The following is a 20,491-nucleotide window of genomic DNA, read 5'->3' as shown; positions in this document are numbered from 1 at the left end:
CCGGAACATATTCCAGTCTGTGCTAGCAAAACAGTCCTGTAGCTTAGCGTCTGCGTCATCGGACCACTTCTTTATGGAGGGTGAGGGAGAGCTTTGTACGAGGATCAAAACAGATTTACATTTCCTTGCATTAAAGTCCCCGGCCACTAGGAGCGCCCCCTCTGGGTGAGCATTTTCCTGTTTGCTTAAGGTCGTATACAGCTCATTGAGTGATGTCTTAGTGCCAGCATCAGTTTGTGATAGTAAATAGACAGCTACGAAAAATATAGATAAACGCTCTTGGTAAATAGTGTGGTCTACAGCTTATCATGAGATACTCTACCTAAGGCGAGCAAAGCCTTGAGACTTACTATTTCATTTCGTGCACCAGATGTTGTTTACAAATATACACAGACCGTCACCGTCTTACCAGAGGTGGCTGTTTTATCTTGCTGATACAGCGTAAAACCAGCCAGCTGTACGTTATTCATGTCACCGTTCAGCCACGACTTGGTGAAACATAAGATATTCGTTTTTAATGTCCCATTGGTAGGATATGTGATCGTAGTTTGTCTATTTTGTTATCCAATGATTGCACATTGGCTAATAGCACTGATGGTAAAGGCAGATTACCCACTCGCCGTCAAATCCTTACAAGGCACCCCGACCCATGTCCCCGATAACTGTCTCTTTCTCCTGCATATGATTGAGATGAGGGCCTTATCGGATGTCTGAAGTAAATGCTTAGGGTCCGACTCGTTAAAGAACAAAAATCTTCTTCCAGTACGAGGTGAGTAATCGTTGTCCTGATATCTAGCTCTTTTCAGTCATAAGAGACAGTGCCAGAAATATTATGTAGAAAATAAGTTACAAATAACGCGAAAAACAAAATAGCACAATTGGTTAGGGTACCTCAAAACGGCAGCCATCTCCTCTGGCGCCATTGTGATACCACTGTGAAGGCGAGTGGTGCTGTGACGTGTGAGATAATGCCGGTTCCCACTGGTCGAATATCCAGGGCGTGGACGGGAAGAGGATAGTGGGTATGAAGAGATATTCATGGAGGAGATGAGGGCCTGGTCGATGAAATTCCAAGGCACCGGAATCCGTTAGAGCGGTAAAAACACCACGAGAGGGAAAGCCAACCAATGAAATGGAAACCAGGAATGGTTTGGTGGCAAACGATGGAGTACTCACGCCTAGTGGATGAGGAGTACTCACAGGAGACAGATGTTCACAGGGCCACCCCTCTGCTTTCATGGATCCTGGGTTGGGACACACAGGACATCGCGGAAGCCCCTACTGGCCACAATAGGTGCAGAGCCCCAACTGTCTCCAGCGACGCCGGGGAGGTTTGTGGATCCTATCTCCATGGGTTCAGGCTCTGCCTCAGAACAGCCAAAGGAGGGTGGCGAGGTGGATACCGGTGCTCCTGAAGAAGGTTTTCTGGACGGATGGCCATCACGATGAGCGCATCCAAGGAAAGGTTGTCATCCAGACACGCCAACTCCCTCTGGACCTCTTCGCTCTGGAGGCTGCCACAGTCAAAGGTGAGGGAGTATTCCGCAGCAGTCTAGGCACCCTGATGGAGTTGAAGTCACTCACCTCCCTCTCTGCCCTCTGGAGGATGGCCAAAGACCACCCTGAACAGAGCCATGAACCTCTCGTAGGAACCCAGCTCCTACTCTCCTCTCTCCCAGACTGCCGTAGGCCACTCCAACACCCACCCGGTCTGCAGGAAAATTACTGTGGCAACTTTGGACCTCTCTGTGGTAGGGTCTCCCATCTTTTGGGCGAGAGAGAGAGTAGGAAGCCACAGCATTTCAATGGAGTACCGTCATACTTCTACGGAAGGGACAGTCGGGCATTCCTGACCTGTGCGGACTGCTGGACTGGCTCACTGTGACAACCTGTGATAGGAAACCCTCTGATAGTTGTATATAAATATTTGGTGGTGTCGAGGTGGTGGAGAATGTGGAGGACCTCCTCCATAGCCGTACTCAGTTGTGCCAGCTGGTCGTGGTGTTGGTGGAGTAGATGACCCTGTTCATGACCGTCTGGAAGATGGTTTTATCTTCTGCTGCTTCCATACGTCGAGGTAGTATTCTGTTATGTATATGTCGGGAGTCAGGAAGCAGATGCAGAGGGTGAGTTTAATAAGGATAAATGCAGATAAACAAAACAAGAGAAGCGTACAGAACGTGAATCAAGACTACCCAGTAACGGATGGCTACGGAGGGCTAAATAAAGGGAGAGTAATTGTGGAAATAATGATGTCCAGGTGTGAGTAATAATGGGCAGCATATGTGCGTAATGATGGTTGCCAGGGCGGGTGGTTAGTAGACTAGCAACGTTGAGTGGGAGTAGTACAGTGACCCCAACACTTTATGTTTTAGCTAGGCTAGCAGTTAGGGTTAAGTTTAGGAGTGAGGTTAAAGGGTTAATCGCACTTCCGGCGCAGACAGAAATGGCCACCTCGCTTCACTTTCCTAGGAAACTATGCAGTATTTTGTTTTTTATGTGTTATTTCTTACATTGTTACCCCAGGAAATCTTAAGTTTTATTACATACAGTCGGGAGGAACTATTGGATATAAGAGCAACGTCAAATCACCAACATTACGACCAGGAATACGACTTTCCAGAAGCGGATCCTCTGTTTGGTACACCACCCAGGACAATGGATCGGATCCCAGCCGGCGACCAAAAACAACGGTGGCGCAGAAGGGGCAGATGGCGCGGTCTTCTGGTCAGGCTCCGTAGACGGGCACATCGAGCAACGCTCCCGAGCATACTACTCGCCAATGTCCAGTCTCTTGAGAGACATCAGAGATTGTAACATTCTTTGTTTCACGGAAACATGGCTCACTCGGGATACATCAGAGTCGGTACAGCCACCTGATTTCTTCACGCATCGCGCCGACAGAAACAAACATCTCTCTGGTAAGAAGAAGGGCGGGGGTGTATGCCTTATGATTAATGAGATGTGGTGGGATCATAACAACATACAGGAACTCAAGTCCTTTTGTTCACCTGACCTAGAATTCCTTACAATCAAATGCCAACCGCATTACCAAGAGAATTCTCATAATCACAGTCGTGTATATCCCCCCCCCCCCCATTCATATGACTCTATGGAAACTGGAAACCACATATCCTGAGGCTGCATTTATTGTAGCTGGGGATTTTAACAAGGCTAATCTGAAAACAAGGCTCCCTAAATTTTATCAGCATATCGAATGCGCGACCCGGGCTGGCAAAACCCTGCATCATTGTTATTCTAACTTCCACGACGCATGTAAAGCACTCCTCCGCCCTCATTTCGGAAAATCTGACCACGACTCCATTTTGTTGCTCCCAGCCTATAGACAGAAACTAAAACAGGAAGCGCCCGCGCTCAGGTCTGTTCAACGCTGGTCCGACCAATCAGATTCCACGCTTCAAGATTGCTTCGATCACGTGGACTGGGATATGTTCCTCATAGCGCCGGGAAATAACATTGATGAATACGCTGATTCGGTGAGTGAGTTTATTAGCAAGTGCATCGGTGATGTTGTACCCACAGCGTCTATTAAAACATTCCCCAACCAGAAACCGTGGATTGACGGCAGCATTCGTGCAAAACTGAAAGTGTGAACCACTGCTTTTAATCAGGGCAAGGTGACCGGATACATGACCGAATACAAACAGTGTAGCTATTCCCTCCGCAAGGGAATCAAACAAGCTAAGCGATAGTATAGAGACAAAGTGGAGTATCATTCAACGGCTCAGACACGAAAGGTACGTGGCAGGGTCTTACAATCAATCGGACTACAAAAGGAAAACCAGCCCCATCGCGGACCACGAAGTCTTGGTCCCAGACAAACTAAACAACTTCTTTGCTCAGTTTGAGGACAATACAGTGCCACTGACACGGCCTGCTACCAAAACCTGTGGGCTCTCCTTCAACGCAGCCAATGTGAGTAAAACATTTAAATGTATTAACCCTCGCAAGGCTGCCGGCCCAGACAGCATCCCCAGCCGCGTCCTCAGAGCATGCGCAGACCAGCTGGCTGGTATGTTTACGGACATATTCAATCAATCCCTATCCCAGTCTGCTATTCCCACATGCTTCAAGAGGGTCACCATTGTTCCTGTTCCCAAGAAAGCGAAGGTAACGGAGCTAAATGACTACCGCCCTGTAGCACTCACTTCCGTCATCATGAAGTGCTTTGAGAGACGAGTCAAGGACCATATCACCTAGACCCACTCCAATTTGCTTACCGCCCCAATCGGTCCACAGACGACGCAATCGCAATCACACTGCTCTAACCCATCTGGACAAGAGGAATACCTATGAACAGAATTCTACCAGACAACAGCTCAGCATTTAACACCATAGTACCCTCCAAACTCGTAATTAAGCTCGAGACCCTGGGTCTCGACCCCGCCCTGTGCAACTGGGTCCCGGACTTCCTGACGGGCCGCCGCCAGGTGGTGAGGGTAGGTACCAACATCTCCACCCTGCTGATCCTCAACACTGGAGCCCCACAAGTGTGCGTTCTCCTGTACTCCCTGTTCACTCGTGACTGCGTGGCCATGCACGCCTCCAAATCAATCATGGAGTGGAGAAGGTGGAAAGTTAAGTTCCTCGATGTACTCTTCACGGACAAACTGAAAAAGTCCACCCACAGACAGCGTGGTGAAGAAGGCACAGCAGCGCCTCTTCAACCTCAGGAGGCTGAAGAAATTTGGCTTGTCACCAAAAACCCTCAAACCTTTACAGATGCACAATCGAGAGCATCCTGTCGGGCTGTATCACAACCTGGTACAGCAACTGCTCCGCCCACAACCGTAAGGCTCTCCAGAGGGTGGTGAGGTCTGCACAACGCATCACCCCCGGGGGCAAACTACCTGCCCTCCAGGACACCTACACCACCCGATGTCACAGGAAGGCCAAAAAGATCATCAAGGACAACAACCACCCGAGCCACTGCCTGTTCACCCCACTATCATCCAGAAGGCGAGGTCAGTACATGTGCATCAAAGCGGGGACCGAGACTGAAAAACTGCTTCTCAAGGCCATCAGACTGTTATTAAACATCCAACAGTGAGTGGCTGCTGCCAACATACTGACTTCTCTAGCCACTTTAATAATGAAATAAATTGATGTAATAAATGCATCACTAGCCACTTTAAACAATGCCACTTCATATAATGTTTACATACCCTATATTACTCATCTCATATGTATCTACTGTACTCTATACCATCTACTGCATCTTGCCTATGCCGTTCGGCCATCACTCATTCATATATTTATATGTACATATTCTTATTAATTCCTTTACACTTGTGTGGATAAGGTAGTTGTGAAATTGTTAGGTTAGATTACTCGTTGGTTATTACTGCTTTGTCGGAAACTAGAAGCACAAGCATTTCGCCACACTCGCATTAACATCTGCAAACCATGTGTATGTGACAAATAAAATTTGGTTCCAAGTGGTGATAACATAAATGACAAGCAGGTGGCCCAATAACCAAAATAAAAAAGGGGTTTCAATGAACAAACATGTCCGTTTCCAAAATAATATTCTATATACAAAATTATTAGATAAACATTTTTATTGCATAGTTTTGACAGGACAGACAAAGCAGTTAGACAAAAATAAAATCAACAATGATGAAAACATCTTTATGAAAGACATCCGATCAGGTGACTCATTCACATACACTTGCAATCACATGAATATCTGTAGACAAACTCAATCTTTACGGCTTCATTAGGCACTTTTAGAGACTTATCTTTTAACAATGGTGCAGCGGTCGGTGACGAACAACAACAAATGAAGAGGAATAGAAAGGAAATCGAGAAAATGCAGTGGCACTTTCCAAATGCCCAGGGAAGAGAAGATATATGTTGAAGGAAATGTTTTGAACAGCACACCTAATATTACCATATTCCATGAGTGATGGCATGATTGTTGACAGTAAATGTTCACATTTGACAATGCAGAAAATGCATTGACAGACCATTATTCCATATGCATTATGACTCCATTAAGTTACTTTCAGCATGACGTTAAGTGTAAACAAACAAAGCAGAGGAAAGTATGTCAATAGCCTAATTCCAGTATCGTGAGAGCCATTGTTTACTAGCGCCAGAGATAAATAAACCCAGAGACTCACTGTGGTCACTTCCTGCCACACCTGCGATGTAAGTTCAGACCACCTTTAATGTGAGAGAGGCTTATTGGTCCAGCTCTCAGTTTCAACCTCTCTGATGTTAGCAATCACAGACTCACACGGAGATGCAGCAAGTGGAACCCTCGATCGTCTAAATTATAAAGACAACGTCGGTCTCTCCCTTCGACCCCATCGCCTCACCAAGGCCCTAAGGTTTTAAAAATTCCGTGTTCCCATCACATTATGAAATATATTACTTTTTCTTTACCATTCTATGAACAGATGTTAGGATAAAATGTGTAAAAATTGGAATCTATCCCCCCCACCAAGCTATTTATGTCCCACACACTGCAACCCCCAAACCCCATGAGACAGCCCACTCCGAAGATGGCAATCAGTCAGAGTCTTCATCGTCAAGGTACTCATCGGCATTGCTGTGTGTACGTGTGATATCTGTAATAAAACAAAATAGGAAGGAAGAGCTGAGGCCAGTAACACTTCCAAGAGATTCAATTACATTTAATGGAATTAAACTATTTCCTCTCATGACCCCAAAGTACAACTATGTTCCAGTGTGGACTGGACAGTTCTTTATTGGGGGTTCCTCGCTTTGGCATCTTGCATTCTTAGTAGTGTTACTGAAATACAGTGCATTTGGAAAGTATTCAGACCCTTTCTCCACATTTTGTTACTGCCTTATTCTAAAATTAAATAAAGCATTTTCCTCATCAATCTACATACAATGCCCCACAATGACTAAGCGAAAACAGGTTTAGAAATGTTTGCTAATAAAACAAATACCTTATTTGCATAAGTATTCAGACCATTTGCTATGAGACAATTGAGCTCAGGTGCATCCTGTTTCCATTGATCATCCTTGAGATGTTTCTACAACTTGATTGGAGTCCACCTGCAGTAAATTAAATTGATTGGACATGATTTGCAAAGGCACACACCTGTCTATGTAAGGTCCCACAGTTGACAGTACATGTCAGACCAAAAACCAAAAAAACCAAGCCATAAGGTTGAAGGAATTGTCCATACAGCTCCGAGACAGGCTTGTGTCAGGGCACAGTTTTGTGGAAAGAACATGTCTGCAGCATTGAAGGTCCCCAAAAACACAGTGGGCTCAGTCATTATTAAATGAAAAGAAGTTTGGAACCATCAAGACTCTTCCTAGAGATGGCCGCCCGGCCAAACTGAGCAATCGGGAGAATGGCCTTGGTCAGAGAAGTGAAATGGTGACAATGGTCACTCTGACAGAGCTCCAGAGCTCCTCTGTGGAGATCAGAGAACCTTCCAGAAGGACAACTATGTCTGCAGCACTCCACCCATCAGGCCTTTATGGTAGAGAGGCCCGACCAGAAGCCACTCCTTAGTAAAAGGCACATGATAGTCTGCTTGGAGTTTGCATTAGGTGCCTTTTGGCACTCTCAGACCATGAGAAACAATTCTCTGGTCTGATGAAACCAAGATTGAACTCTTTGGCATGAATGCCAAATGTCACATATGGAGGAAACTTGGCATCATCCCTACGGTGAAGCATGATGGTGGCAGCATCATGGTGTTAGGATGGTTTTCAGCAGCAGGGACTGGGAGACTAGTCAGGATCGAGAGGAAGATGAACGGAGCAAAGTAAAGAGATCCTTGATGATCCACAGTGTCTCCTGACCCCTCCTGTCTCAGCCTCCAGTATTTATGCTGCAGTAGTTTATGTGTCGGGGGGCTAGGGTCAAGTTTGTTATATCTGGAGTACTTCTCCTGTCCTATTCGGTGTCCTATGTGAATCTAAGTGTGCGTTCTCTAATTCTCTCCTTCTCTCTTTCTTTCTCTCTCTCGGAGGACCTGAACCCTAGGACCATGCCCCAGGATTACCTGACATGATGACTCCTTGCTGTCCCCAGTCCACCTGGCCGTGCTGCTGCTCCAGTTTCAACTGTTCTGCCTTCTTATTATTCGAACATGCTGATCATTTATGAAGATTTGAACATCTTGGCCATGTTCTGTTTTAATCTCCACCCGGCACAGCCAGAAGAGGACTGGACACCCCACATAGCCTGGTTCCTCTCTAGGTTTCTTCCTGGGTTTTGGCCTTTCTAGGGAGTTTTTCCTAGCCACCGTGCTTCTACACCTGCATTGCTTGCTGTTTGGGGTTTTAGGCTGGGTTTCTGTACAGCACTTTGAGATATCAGCTGATGTACGAAGGGCTATATAAATAAATTAGATTTGATGAAAACCTACTCCAGTGCTCAGGACTGGGGCAAAGGTTCACCTTCCAACAGGACAACGACCCTAAACACACAGCCAAGACAACGCGGGAGTGGCTTTGGGACAGGTCTCTGAATTTCCTTGAGTGGCCCAGCCATCTCTGGAGAGACCTGAAAATAGCTGTGCAGCGACGCTCCCCATCCAACCTGTCAGAGCTTGAGGATCTGCAGAGAATAGGAGAAACTCCAAGCTTGTAGCGTCATACCCAAGAAGACTGTGGGGCGGCAGGTAAGCCTAGTGTTGGGCCAGTAACCAAAAGGTTGCTAGATCGAATCCCAGAGCTGACAAGGTAAAAAGATCCGTCGTTCTGCCCCTGAACAAGAAAGTTAACCCACTGTTCATAGGCAGTCATTGTAAATAAGAATTTGTTCTTAAAGGACTTGCCTAGTTAAATAAAATAAGACTAGAGGCTGTAATTTCTGCCAAAAGTACTTCAACAAAGTACTGAGCAAAAGGTCTGAACACTTATGTAAATGTAAAAACAATGTTTTTGCTTTGTCATTGTGGGGTATGTGTAGATTGAGGGGGAAAAAAACAATTTATCAATTTTAGAATAAGGCTGTAACTTAATGTGGAAAAAGTCAGGGGGTCTGAATACTTTCTGAATGCACCGTATGTATGTACAGTACCAGTCAAAAGTTTGGACACACCTACTCGTTCAAGGGTTTTTCTTTTTTACATTGTAGAATAATAATGAATTTAAGTATGCTCTCTCTAATTCTCTCTTCCTCTCTCGGAGGACCTGAGTCCTAGGAGTCCTACATTGTGTGGAAAATGTCCAGATCAAAGTGAATGTTTTTGTAAAGATGAAATGTGAAGTTAGTTGTCTAAATTGGATCGGAGTAAAATCCAGACCTTGCCTCGTAACAAGTTATGCCCAGAGAACTTGCCCTAAAAGGTGGAAATGCCCATTTCTGACCAAAGGGTATAAAACATGTGAGTTAAGAATTATGACTAGGTGACCTCGAGCTGCAGCCAAGGTCAAAATAGTTGTAACCCCAAAACGCAACACGAGGTTGAAGACAAAGGAACCTTTTAACAATCTATGCTATGGATGAGTAGCTGTGTCTAAGAGGGTGAATTCAAGCAGCACCACCCGGCTATTCTCTCCAAGGAATCATGTGTCTACACTGCTTTCATTCCCACGCTGGAACAACCTATATGGCTGATTAGCCGTCCTCAGTTAACCCCTCTTTCAGAACAAGGGCGAGGAAACGGATCACTAAGACAAAGGACACTGACATCGCGAGGACCTCGTACACCCGGTAACCAAAGATGTGCCGTCAGAGGAGAAGGCAAACCTGGTCCACAAAGAGACACCCCATCGGAGACCTTCGACACGTAATTACATCATTATATTCTGACCCATAAGAGCAGCAGTTCGGGGGAAGGTTAGGTTTAAAATAAGCTAAGTTTACAAAATGTACCCAAGTTTGCTTTTCTTTCTCTTTTGAAATACCCATTTTGTGTAACTCATATTGCGTTGGCCCACTAGGGACCTGTTCATTGTACTAAGTTCTAATCAATAGTCTAGACTGTGTGTATGTGTATCATTTTAGCTTCTAGTAAATTAATAATCATCTCAGTTGGTGTGGTACGAACTTATTTAGTGGGACTCGGGTTGGTGCAGATTGACGGATTATGTGACGATCAGAATGAGACAGAGGAAATGAATTAGCGACAGTTGTAAAATCGATATTCTGATAGTTAATTTGGGAAATAGAAACTCAAAGCCAAACTATCCCATGATGCCCCAGGTTACTGAGTTAATAATTACCCGATTTAATTTAATCACGTAATTATAAACAGTTAATCATTTGATGAAAAGCAGTCGTCACATCAATCAATACAACATCACAACAGTGGTTCCCACCATGAAGAATGGAGGTGGTGTGATGGAGCTTTGCTGGTGACACTGTCTGATTTATTTAGAATTCAAGGCACACTTATCCAGCATGGCTACCACAGCATTCTGCAGCGATACACCATCCCATCTGGTTTGCGCTGAGTGGGACTATCATTCGTTTTCAACAGGACAATGACCCAACAACTCCAGGCTGTGTAAGGGCTATTTGACCAAGAAGGAGAGTGATGGAGTGCTGGATCAGATGACCTGGCCTCTACAATCACCCAATGATTTTGAGATGATTTGGGATTAGATGGACCACAGAGAGTGAAGGAAAAGTAGCCAACAAATGCTCAGCATATGTGGGAACTCCTTCAAGACTGTTGGAAAAGCATTCCTGGTGAAGCTGGTTGAGAGAATGCCAAGAGTGTGCAAAGCTGTCATCAAGGCAAAGAGTGGCTACTTTGAAGCATCTCAAATGTATTTCGATTTGTTTAACACTTTTTGGTTACTACATGATTCCATGTGTGTTATTTTATAATTTTGAGGTCTTCACTATTATTCAACAACGTGGAAAAAAATACAAATAAATTAAAACCCTTGAATGAGTAGGTGTGTCAAAACTTTCGACTGGTATTGTATATACAAAATTGTCTAAATGAGAAATGCTTATTAACTTTTTATGGCTGCAGGGGCAGTATTGAGTAGCTTGGATGAAAATGTGCCCATTGTAAACGGCCAGCTCCTCAGTCGCTAATATATGCATATTATTATTAGTATTGGATAGAAAACACTAAAGTTTCCAAAACTGTCAAAATATTGTCTGTGAGTATAACAGAACTGATATTGCAGGCAAAACCCTAAGGAAAATCAAAACAGGAAGTGGCTTCTATTTTGAAAACTCCATGTTCCATAGCCTCCCTTTGCTGGATTTAAAGGGATATGAACCAGATTCCTTTTCCTATCGCTTCCTCAAGGTGTCAACAGTCTTCAGACATAGTTTCAGGCTTTTATTTTGAAAAATGAGCCAGAACGATAACATCGCGTCAACTGGTCACATGAGTTTTGCTCGCGCAACAGAGTTTGGATAGGTATTGCTTTTACCTTTCCTACTGTGAAAGAAATTTGCGGTTGATATATTATCGATTAGATATTTTAAAAACAACCTGAGGATTATAAAAAAACGTTTGACATGTTTCTGTGGATATTATGGAAACTATTTGGAATTTTTGTCTGCGTTGTCGTGACCGCTCTTTCCTGTGGATTTCTGAACATAACGCGCCAAACAAACAGAGGTATTTTGGATATAAAAATAATCTTTATGAAACAAAAGGAACATTTGTTGTGTAACTGGGAGTCTCGTGAGTGAAAACATCTGAAGATCAAAGGTAAACGATTAATTTGATTGCTTTTGTGATATTCGTGACCAAGCTACCTGATGCTAAGTGTACTTAATGTTTTGTCATTCGATCGATAAACTTACACAAATGCTTGGATTGCTTTCGCTGTGAAGCATAATTTCAAAATCTGACACGACAGGTGGATTAACAAAAGGCTAAACTGTTTTCCTATATTGCACTTGTGATTTCATGAATATAAATATTTTTTGTAATATTTATTGTATGTAGCGCTATGCAATTTCAGCGGTTGTTGATGACATTTCTCCCATTAGTGGGATTGCAGCCATAACAAGTTTAACAGTCAATAAACTTGATCAGTCGACTGTGAAAATAAGGGTCAGTTTTCCGGAAACAGATTAAGCCTGGTCCTGGACTAAGAAGCATGTGCAATAGAGATTCTCCATTGAAATTGCATTTGAGTTATGGGACTAGGTCTTTTGTCTGTGTCTGGGAAACAGACCAAAGATTGCGTAAAGCTTCCATCTTCTGGCCTAAATGACTCACTGCCTCCTTGTTTCCTCTTAATGAGAGAGGCGCACTGGGCATTGGTGGCCATCTCCAGAGCCAGCTTCTTCTCATTGTTCTTAATCTCCATCCTGGCATCTGAAACACAAAGACAGAAATAAACAAAAGATAAAAGATGAGAAACACACAAATAACCAGACATGCTCATACCAGGGTTGTGGTCAATTTGAAATGGAAGTCAGTCAATTCCGGAAGTAAACAAAAAAAATGCTACAATTATTTGAATTGTCAAGCAATTGAAAAGGTATGCGTGTCATTTTAATATTTAAAATTCATATCACTTCCTGAATTGACCGACTTCTATGTGAAATTACCCCAACCCTGGCTCATACACACAGAGATAGGAAATTAAACTGGTTAGAGCACAAAAAAAAGGTAACTTGAAACAGAAAGATGGACTCACTCTTATTCAGTAACATCTCTACTATGTCCGAGTATCCCTTCCAGGCGGCAGCATGCAATGCAGTGTCTCCCAGTTTATTCTGCAGGAGAACAAAACAGCCCACATGTTAATCAAAGACCATACCCACATCGTAGCATAATTCTCATCATATATGGACATAAAATGATTGCTCAATAGAGAATCTCCATCTCCACCCCACCCTGTGCAACTGGGTCCTGGACTTCCTGATGGGATGCCCCCATGTGGTGAGGGTAGGAAACAACATCTCCACCACGCTGATCTTCAACACTGGGGCCCCACAAGGGTGCGTTCTCCTGTACTCCCTGTTCACCCATGACTGCGTGGCCATGCACGCCTCCAACTCAATCATGAAGTTTGCAGACAACATTACAGTGGTAGGCTTGATTACCAACAACGACGAGAAGGCCTACAGGGAGGAGGTGTGCTGTCACGAAAATAACCTCACACTCAACGTCAACAAAACAAAGGAGATGATCGTGGACTTCAGGAAACAGCAGAGGGAGCACTCCCCTATCCACATCGACGGGACAGTAGTGAAGGTAGAAAGTTAAGTTCCTCGGCATACACATCACAGACAAACTGAAATGGTCCACCCACACAGACAGCGTGATGAAGAAGGCACAACAGCGCCTCTTCAACCTCAGGAGGCTGAAGAATTTTGGCTTGTCACCAAAACACTCAAACTTGCACAGATGCACAATCGAGAGCATCACTGCCTGGTACGGCAACTGCTCCGCCCACAACCATAAGGCTCTCCAGAGGGTAGTGAGGTCTGCACAACGCATCACCGGGGGCAAACTACCTGCCCTCCAGGACACCTACACCACCCGATGTCACAGGAAGGCCATAAAGATCATCAAGGACAACAACCACCTGAGCTACTGCCTGTTCACCCCACTATCATCCAGAAGGCGAGGTCAGTACAGGTGCATCAAAGCTGGGACCGAGAGAGAGCTTCTATCTCAAGGCCATCAGATTGTTAACCACTAACATCGAGTTGCTGCTGCCAACATACTGACTCAAATCTCCAGCCACTTTAATAATTAAAATGTAATAAATGTATCACTAGCCACTTTAAACAATGCCACTTTATATAATGTTTACATACCCTACATTACTCATCTCATATGTATATACTGTACTCTATACCATCTACTGCATCTTGCCTATGCCGTTCGGCCATCGCTCAGCAATATATTTGTGTACATATTCTTATTCATTCCTTTACACTTGTGTGTAAAAGGTAGTTGTGAAATTGTTAGATATTACTGCATGGTCGGAAATAGAAGCACAAACATTTCGCTACACTCGCATTAACATCTGCTAACCATGTGTATGTGACCAATACAATTTGATTTGAAAAGTTGCTGTTTGGAATACCCGAGCCGACTAGGTGAAGAAAAAAAAGTTATGACATTGAGCTAGGTACGTAACCTTAATTGCTCCTGTGAGTCATTCTGGATAAGAACGTCTGCTAAATAACTCAAATGAAACAGCCTTTTACAAAATGTTAAACTGTTCTTCTCACCTGCTGGTTCAACTCCACGTTAGACTGCCCCAGCAAGATCTCCACCACATCTGTCACAAAAATGACAACACAACATTGACATACATCTCACTGCAGTGTGTGGGTGTGTGGGCTGACATGCATTTGCCCTGTCATTCAAGAAAAAAGCTGAGTGTGATTTTGTTGAGGCACGTGTCTGTACATTCTGTATACAGTCAATGAGAGTAGTGGTATGTGTGTCGTAGATGATCTGTTACCCTTGTGTCCTCCATGACATCCCCAGTAGAGGGCAGTATTCCCAGCTTTGTCCAGTCCATTAATTCCCACTTTGTTCTCCAGACACTCCCTCAGCCAACTCAGATTCCCTGCGTCACACAAACATGCAATAATGCAAACACACACACACCACCCCCCCGCAAAGCTAGATTATACCATTCATATTCATACAGGTTACAGAAAGTGTAGAGCAAACAAACAATCAATATGAAGAAAAATGTATAGTTTGTTATAGGACGATTCCATAGTTTAAGAAGATTGGTGGTGCAGTGCATGGGGGAAGAGTGAGTGATGCAGAGCAGGCTTCTTTTGGTCCCTCACCTCGTTTAGCTGCTTCATGCATTGGGTTGTCAATGGACTCCGCCTGCTCGGCCACTGTAGGTTGAGGAAGTCAGAGCAGAATGGGATTTCAACAGAGCACCATGCTTCTATGAAAGCCTTAGTAAGGAGATGGAGCTATTAAAAGAGAAACTTCACCATTTTTCAACATCATATTTATCATCTCCAGCACCACCAACATACAGTATGAGAAAATTTTGCATTTTTATGTTTTGTAGTAAAAATTACAGATGAAGATAAGTGTGTGTATCGGGTGATTTTGACCAATATTGAGTAGACATTGCCTTCTAATTGGCTGATGTCATTGAAAACACATTTTTTTACTAAACTCGGCATTAAAAGAAACGTCCTCACTGTCAACTGCGTTTATTTTCAGCAAACTTAACATGTGTAAATAGTTGTTTGAACATAAGATTCAACAACAGACAAACTGAACAATTTCCACAGACATGTGACTAAACAGAAATGGAATAATGCGTCCCTGAACAAAAAGTAAGTCAGTACCTGGTGTGGCCACCAGCTGCATTAAGTATTGCAGTGCTCTCCTCATCATGGAATGCACCAATTCTTGCTGTGAGATGTTACCCCACTCTTCCACCAAGGCACCTGCAAATTCCCAGACATTTCTGGGGGGAATGGCCCTAGCCCTCACCCTCAGATCCAACAGGTCCCAGACGTGCTCAATGGGATTGAGTTCCGAGCTCTTCGCTGGCCATGGCAGAACACTGACATTCCTGTCATGCCCCTTTGCAGCATCCCTAAGGCACGTTCACGCAGATGAGCAGGGAACCAGGGCATCTTTCTTTTGGTGTTTTTCAGAGTCAGTAGAAAGGCCTCCTTAGTGTCCTACATTTTCACAACTAAGACCTTAATTGCCTACCATCTGTAAGCTGTTAGTGTCTTAATGACCGTTCCACAGGCGCATGTTCATTACTTGTTTATGGTTCATTGAACAAGTATGGGAAACAATGTTTATACCCTTTACAATATAAATCTGTGAAGTTATTTGGATTTTTACTAATTATCTTTGAAAGACAGGGTCCTGAAAAAGGGAGGTTTCTTTTTTTTGCTGAGTTTAATATATAGAAAAGCACCATTTTCACATATGTTGATGTTGGAGTGGTGCTGGAGACCATGAATACTTTTTTTTGGTTGCCCGAGAGATTAAAAGTTAAAGTAGCACTGGCTATTTTTCACCCACACACACACACAGGTATATATTACTTGCCCTATTGGGAAGCCACAGAGCAGGCTCAACTTGCGTGACTGCGCAGGCCACTTACCTCAGGCAATAGGGTAACCCTTAAATGTCAATCCCTGCATGCCACTTGCAATATCATCACATGGAGTGTTATGGTTTAGTTACTCACCATAATTGCTTGGGATGAGGCCATTCCTTCCCCTACAGGTCCCCTTCCACCAATTGCTGTCACTCTAAGGATGATAGACAGGCAGTGAGAGCCAGTGGAAATGAATTATTGCAGCAAGTATCTCTGAGGTGAGAGAAAAGACCGACAGAGAGAAAGAAAAAAAGAACAGGATACAGGAAAGACAAGAGAGAAATTGGGAGATGGATGAAGAGTAAAAAAAAAACTGAACAAAACAGAAAGAGGGCAACAGAGACAGAAAGAAGAAATTATACTAGGGACTAAAAGAGAGAGAGAGAAAAGTGGACAAGAGGAGGGAAAGGGATGTTAACAGTAACTGACCGTATCAGAGATATACAAGATGTCTCCTTCTTCAAAGTAGAGCTCATCTGGCTGAAAAGAACAAAATCAAAACAAACACCAACTTTAATTTGGATTGGTGTGGAGTGGAGGGACGAGACCAACCTATAGGACAAGAAAACACTCACTGTTCGAGGGTCAAAGGTGAACATGGCTCGGAACACCTTGACCTGGCCTATGAGAGAACAGAGAGGGAAACGGGCATTAGTGTGAATGTATGTAACTGTGCAGTTCATCAAACGTTGCCTGTTCATTGTTGGCTATACAGCACAAAATGAACCCTGAGACCAGACTATCACAAACATTCAATCAAATTAAAAAGTTTGTTGCATACACATGTTTGTTTCTACACTGAACAAAAATATAAAAAAGCAACATGCAACAATTTCAAAGATTTTACAGTTAATAAGGAAAGTCCATTTAAATAAATGAATGAAAGGGAAAGGGGGATACATAGTCAGTTGTACAACATTCAACTGAAATGTCTTCTGCATTTAACCCAACCCCTCTGAATCAGAGGTGTGGAAGGCTGACTTAAACATTAGGCCCTAATGTATGGATAAAAACATCACTGGGAATACAGATATGCATCGGTTGGTCACAGATACTTGAAAAGAAAAGTAGGGCCGTGGATCAGAAAACCAGTCAGCATCTGGGTGTGACCACCATTTGCCACATGTAGCAAGACATCTCCTTTGCATAGAGTTGATCATGCTGTTGATCGTGGCCTGTGGAATGTTGTCCCACTCCTCTTCAATAGCTGTGTGTAGTTGCTGGATATTGTCATGAACTGGACCACAATGTCTTACACGTTTACCCAGAGCATCCCAAACATGCTCAATGGGTGACATGTCTAGTGAGTATGCAGGCCAAGGAACACCTGTCAGGTGGATGGATTATGTTGGCAAATGAGAAATGCTCACTAACAGGGATATAAACTAATTTGGGCACAAAATTAAAGAAATAAGCTTTTTGTGCATAGAACATTTCTTGATCATTTTATTTCAGCTGATGAAACATGGGACCAACACTTTACATGTAGCATTTATATGTTTGTTCAATGTAGCTCCAGCAGTGCAGTAAATAACAGTACAACACTAATACACAAATAAATCACACAAAAATATATAAATAAAAAAATGAAAAAGCAATGTCAGAGTCCAGTATGACATTTAAAGGTATGCACAGTATTTATATGGATGAGCTATGCCAATAATAGTATTTAAATATAAAGCAAGTAAACAATTAGCTAAATTTCCCAGATCAAATTTCATCAAAATAATGTTGCAGGAATACTAATCTTATCGGTTTCTAACTACAGAAAATGTCATTATTCAACAACAGATGTTCTATCAGATCCATCCTCAGTGAACAGACATTGGCCCTTGTCCATACACCCAAGGCTACAAGATCGGAGGGCCTCTGAAGAAATACTGTACTGCCTTGTCTCAATCCCAGGGGTTGAATGTGACCAGAGTGGTGTTGAGAGAAAGCTAAACTAGTTCATAGGCACAGAGAAACCAGGGTTGTGTACATTAGGCACAAAACTGGGTGTTACAGGGAGGGGCTCGATACCTGTAGGTCTACTTGTCCAATAAGAAAACACAAAAAAGGCTGTGAATGGGAATCAGTTGGCTACTTGAAAACACTGGGGTATGCAAGCCTTGAGAGATTTCCTCTCTTTACATACACCCTAACTGAGCCACATACTACTCCAGTGTTCCAGTGAGTCAGTGCAGTTTAGTTAATAGACAAACCCTGCTCTGTTCTGTGACTGTGGTCCTACATGCCCCATCCTGCCTCTGTGAAAACTCTGGGGCCTGTACTGACTAGCTCACCCGCACTACTCTTAGCTAGAGGTCTTTATGGATCCACCTGTACCAGAATGAATACCCGATCCAGGACCTGAGCGGATCCAGATCTAGAATTCTAAATCATGTCAAAGATCTCAGTTGGATCTAATATAATTGTCACGGGTATGTGCAATTTTAATTAACTTGTCCAGAAGGTCCCGTGCATTTCCCGAACGCAACTGCTGCAGTAGAGAAAGAGAGAGAAATTGTATAATTGATGCTGCTGCTCTTGCTTTTCATGAGAGTGGAGCATGCTCTGAATACAATATGTGTAGACCTTATGGTGAAATGCTTACTTACAAGCCCTTAACCAACAGTGCAGTTCAGGAAAGAGTTAAGAAAATATTTACTAAATAAACTAAAAGTAAAAAATTACAAAAAGTTACCAAATAAAAATAAATGGAATAGCACCATTCTGCACTAACTATATTTTGTTCAGACATTTGGAACACCACAAATAAATAACATTTAAAACTATATAACTATAAAAATATACACAAAAATAACTCAAGAAATATCAAAAAGTAGTAACAAAGACTAATAGAAACAGGTTGTAGTATAGATACAAATAAAAAAGAGAATTTAATTATTACACTATTACCCTATTGTTAACAAAAACACACAAAACTAAATTGCACAAATTGAATAACACACTTAAAGAGAACCTGATTATTACACTATTACACTTCAAACAAGAAAACAAACTAAATTGCACAAATAATTGCATTACTAATTGCATTAGTACTGTACAAAGTTAGAGCTGCGCTATTTGATTCCCCCGCTCCACCTACCTCCGGCGTCCAGTGGAGTACTGAGGTCAACCTACCCCCGCTCCATCTCGTACTTCTAAGAGGGAAACCTTATCAGGCAATAGCCTGCCTAACTCACAAACTAGATTCAGGGCGCCCACTCCAAGGTTAATTGACCCACAGTCCCACACGGTGACATATCATTGACGTGATGTGCAAATGAGCAATAGAAAACCTATCTCGCAAATGTCACCATTCCGATGTTTTGGGGTGCAGGCACCCAGTTCCTCCCATACATAAATCCGCCACTGCAACCAGATTTCATCAGCTACTCGAAATGGGGAAGTCACATTAGTTCAGACCATCACGGCCACATACTTGCACATAACGATCGACAACAACCACGATAAGAAGAGTGCAGAGACACTGACATTTGAAATGTCCAATTATTCAATGAGAACTGGTCCAGCATATTTGCTAACAAACGTTTGCTGACTAGCTGGGTCGCTCACTAGGGGGTTCGTTGGTAAATTCGCACTGGCTATCTACTCTGATTTCAGAACACCCTCCTCTGAATGTGCCAGAGCGAAGAATAACTGAGGAATTTACGAACGCTCAACACCCCTTGAATGTCAGGTGTCAGTAAACATCGGCGAAAAGGCGTAATTAAATTGTTGCCAGCAGAACAGTTACAGTCACCAATGATCTGGATAACATGAAAACAGCCTAACCATCGCTGATAGTTAGGGCGAGAAAAGTTGTCAGTGAGGTGTTCTCTCATATGTCTGGAAGTAGCTAGCCAACGTTAGCCAGTTAGCTTCCGTGCTTGACTTCCGCTGTGAGGTCAGAACGCTCGGATCAACCCTACTCCTCCGCCAGAGAGTCCAGTCAGTGTACGTTCCGCGAGCAAAACGCTCTAAATTTACGAACAGACAATCTGAATATACGAACGCCCAGAGCACACTCCAGATTGAATTTACGAACACACCCTAGGTGTTTAGGTTTCACTTGCTTGATGGGGCGGAAGACTAGTTATCTAATGTTAGTTAATTATCATAAAATACTTACCTGGTTTGGCTGGCTTGGGAGGCGGTTTGGACATCTTCAGACTTTTAAACCGTAGCTACGCCTTCTCTTATTCTGAAAACGTTGCTTATTGTCCAAAAATAAAATAGGCAGTTTCTTCCAATGAGGAAGTACTGACAGAACCAGCTAGGCGGAAAACTAGCAACGCGCATGCCTCCATACTTTGTCCTTCTTCTTCGGGGTTTAACGGCGGTTGGCATCCAAAATGTAGCATTACCGCCCCCAACTGGACTATAATATAAATCCTTCATATTTTGAGATACAAAATGGGAAAAATACAAATAAATAAAACACTTTTCCATCTAACCCTACACTAATTAAAAACCCACTACCCCATTCCCACTACTT

At 43.2% G+C, this 20,491-nt stretch overlaps 1 protein-coding gene across 1 annotated transcript; it reads right to left on the bottom strand.

The window, feature by feature from the left end:
* Positions 1–5,564: 5,564 nt before the first annotated feature.
* LOC109876774 (osteoclast-stimulating factor 1-like) lies at positions 5,565–20,316 on the bottom strand. Its single transcript, XM_020469163.2, has 10 exons — positions 20,126–20,316; positions 16,584–16,630; positions 16,438–16,488; positions 16,099–16,162; positions 14,711–14,764; positions 14,371–14,478; positions 14,135–14,184; positions 12,586–12,664; positions 12,162–12,260; positions 5,565–6,596 (listed from the first exon to the last, which is right to left on the bottom strand). Exons 1-10 carry the CDS (start codon positions 20,157–20,159, stop codon positions 6,538–6,540), a joined length of 645 nt encoding a protein of 214 aa, XP_020324752.1. The 5' UTR covers positions 20,160–20,316; the 3' UTR covers positions 5,565–6,537.
* Positions 20,317–20,491: the final 175 nt, after the last annotated feature.

This window comes from Oncorhynchus kisutch, linkage group LG3 (assembly GCF_002021735.2).
Source record: "Oncorhynchus kisutch isolate 150728-3 linkage group LG3, Okis_V2, whole genome shotgun sequence".
In the NCBI taxonomy this organism is placed as follows: Eukaryota; Metazoa; Chordata; class Actinopteri; order Salmoniformes; family Salmonidae; genus Oncorhynchus; species Oncorhynchus kisutch.
The sequence above is the reverse complement of the archived record's forward strand: the minus strand, read 5'-3'. Positions and strand labels throughout refer to the sequence as shown.

Excerpts from the sequence above, each read along its gene's own strand:
- LOC109876774 (XM_020469163.2), bottom strand. The coding sequence starts at position 20,159 with ATGTCCAAACCGCCTCCCAAGCCAGCCAAACCAG. Across the intron at positions 16,489-16,583 it reads TCACCTTTGACCCTCGAACA|CCAGATGAGCTCTACTTTGA; the intron begins GTGAGTGTTTTC and ends TGTTCTTTTCAG. Across the intron at positions 6,597-12,161 it reads TAAGAGGAAACAAGGAGGCA|ATATCACACGTACACACAGC; the intron begins GTGAGTCATTTA and ends GTTTTATTACAG.